Source organism: Sebastes fasciatus, chromosome 1, assembly GCF_043250625.1.
Source record: "Sebastes fasciatus isolate fSebFas1 chromosome 1, fSebFas1.pri, whole genome shotgun sequence".
Classification (NCBI taxonomy): Eukaryota; Metazoa; Chordata; class Actinopteri; order Perciformes; family Sebastidae; genus Sebastes; species Sebastes fasciatus.
The window spans coordinates 36,423,026-36,425,579 of NC_133795.1; the positions used below are offsets into that span (position 1 = coordinate 36,423,026).

At 46.9% G+C, this 2,554-nt stretch overlaps 1 protein-coding gene across 1 annotated transcript; it reads right to left on the reverse strand.

Annotated features, from left to right (window-relative positions):
- Positions 1–213: 213 nt before the first annotated feature.
- Positions 214–1,896, reverse strand: LOC141777593 (tripartite motif-containing protein 16-like). Its single transcript, XM_074652002.1, has one exon. The coding sequence runs from the start codon at positions 1,883–1,885 to the stop codon at positions 218–220; it is 1,668 nt and encodes a 555-aa protein (XP_074508103.1). The 5' UTR covers positions 1,886–1,896; the 3' UTR covers positions 214–217.
- Between the last annotated feature and the right edge of the window lie 658 nt (positions 1,897–2,554).

Consider the following 2,554-nt stretch of genomic DNA (forward strand, 5'->3'; position numbering starts at 1 on the left):
TTTCATTTAGAAAGAGCAACAACCAATGAGGAACCTGCAACAGTCGCTGATGAATCCTGTAACTTCATCACTCAGTCAGTCAGTCAGTGACACACTTTAGTGTTTGTAGGGCTGGTCCTCTGCGGTCCAGACACAAATCAGCTCTGCAGCAACAATGATGGACACCAGAGAAGTTTAAGAGTTAAAACACTGAATTTAACCCTTAAATGACTTCTGTCTATTTCAGTTTACACAACTCAGCAGTGTTTCCATCATAACCATAAAGACAAAGTCCAGCATAGAGAGGCTCAGTGAATGTGGTCTGGACTCTGTGGAGGAGAGTCATGGTTTCAGAGACGCTGTAGAAGGACAGAATACCTGCACTGTGATCCAGGTACACTCCTACTCTGGAGGACGGAGGACCTGAGACGGGGGTTTGGACTTTGTTGTACCAAAATATATAACTGTTTTGGTTACAATATAACGCCCAAGATTTGTCATTGTGTCCAAAGTAACGTTCATTCCCCCCTGCTCTCCTGATACTCTTGTATGCGACTGCTACACGAACTCCTGTCCCTCCCCTCTCCACCTCCCAGTAACAACGTCCAGTCAGACTCTCTCTACTCAGGACCTGATAACATCCAGTGAATCTGTCTGGGTGACTAGAATAAGACTGATGTTGTATCATAAATGTTACTTTTCTGTTCCCCTCAGATAATAACAGCCGTGTGTATGCTGTGTTTGGATCCAGTGTGATTTCCCGTGAATATTTTAAGAACCCAGCTCTGGTCTTGGGCTCTGGTTGTGACAGTAAAACATCCACTTCAGTCACTGTCTGTGAGACGTTTGTCCATTTCTCTCTCAGAACGTCCTGTAGTTTATCTCTGACTTCTGACACAGCCGCCGTCACGTCCTCAAAGTAGCTCAGAGGACGGATATTGATGCTGGATGTAGATTCACTGAGTGGTGACAGTGAGGGGTAGTTAAGAAGAAACTGGTAGTGATCCTCTGTGTGTGACAGCAGCTTCATCTCAGCGTCTCTCCTCTTCAGCTCAGTGATCTCCTGCTCCAGCTTCTCCTGAAGCTCTTTGACTCGACTCACTTCACTTTTCTGCTGGGATCTGACCTGCTGCTTCACATCACAGCTTCTTTTCTCCATGAGACGGATCAGCTCGGTGAAGATCTTCTCACTGTCCTCCACTGCTTTATCAGCGGAGCGATTGACAGCCTCCACCTCCTGTTGGAGCAGCTTCACATCTTTCTCTCTGTCCTGGATCCTCTGTTGGATGTTGAGTCGACTCACCTCCAGCTCTCTCTGCCTCTCGGTCCTTTCTGCTGCAGCTGAGACGGTGTCGTGGCCTTTATGTTCATCCACAGAGCAGAGATAACAGATACACTGCTGATCAGTACGACAGAACATCTTCATCACCTCGTCGTGACGAGAGCAGATGTTCTCCTGGAGCTTCTTGGAGGGCTCCACAAGCTTGTGTTTCTTGAACGGAGCTGAGTCATAATGAGGCTGGAGGTGTCTCTCACAGTAAGAGGCCAGACACACCAGACAGGACTTGAAGGCTTTCAGTTTCCTCCCAGTGCAGACATCACAGGCCACATCTTCAGGTCCAGCATAGCAGTGATCAGCAGGAGCAGCTTGGAGTCCAGTCTTCTTCAGTTCCTCCACTAAAACTGCTAACATGGTGTTTTTCAGCAGGACAGGCCTCGGTGTGAAGGTCTGCCTACACTGAGGGCAGCTGTAGATCTTCTTCTCATCCTCTCCATCCCAGAAGCTTTTAATACAGTTCATGCAGTAGCTGTGTCCACAGGGAATAGCCACCGGATCCTTCAGTAGATCCAGACAGATCGAACAAGAGAATGACTCTCTCTCCAGCTGAACTCCTTTCTGCGCCATTTCACCTCTCAGTAGCAACGACTGTCTGAGTTTCACTTCCTGAGAACCGACACTAGTTTGAGCTGTGATGTAATCATCATGTGTTATGTTGGTTACACCCACCTTCAAACTGTCGATCTGAAGGGGAGGGAACAAGGAAACAAGAGGACCGGGTTATCAAGTTGTGCTTCATTCCAGGACGAGGAGCAGCACGACTGACTACGTCCCAAATCACATACTTTTCCTTTTTACTTCTAGCACACTGCAGCTGCCCTTACAAAGTACGTACTGTTGCATGCAGTATGAATACAATATATCTGCTGTGCAGAGGATTGTGGGTCAGAACAGCCAGAAAAGCATGCTGGCTTTCATATTGTAAAATGTGACCAGATGTAGTGGGACATCCTGGTATTTTTGGCACACTGCATTTGACATACTATGTATTGGGACATAAGAAATCTTTTTTTCTGTGATACTAAGTAGTATGGTAGAATGGGTTTTGGAACGCACAGTATGTTTCTTCATTTACAAACAGAGCCTCGGTTCAAACCTGCTCCACATTTGAAAACATTTCAGTTTTCAGCTGTAAAATATTTCTTGGCTCCTCAGGCTTTGGTGATGGCTCCACATTTCTCATAAACTCTCCCTCACCCGGGACAGGAACCCGGTGTGGGCAACGGACCGCTGTAC

Bases quoted from the DNA above. Each gene is read 5' to 3' on its own strand.
- LOC141777593 (XM_074652002.1), bottom strand. From the start codon at position 1,885: ATGGCGCAGAAAGGAGTTCAGCTGGAGAGAGAGTCATTCTCTTGTTCG.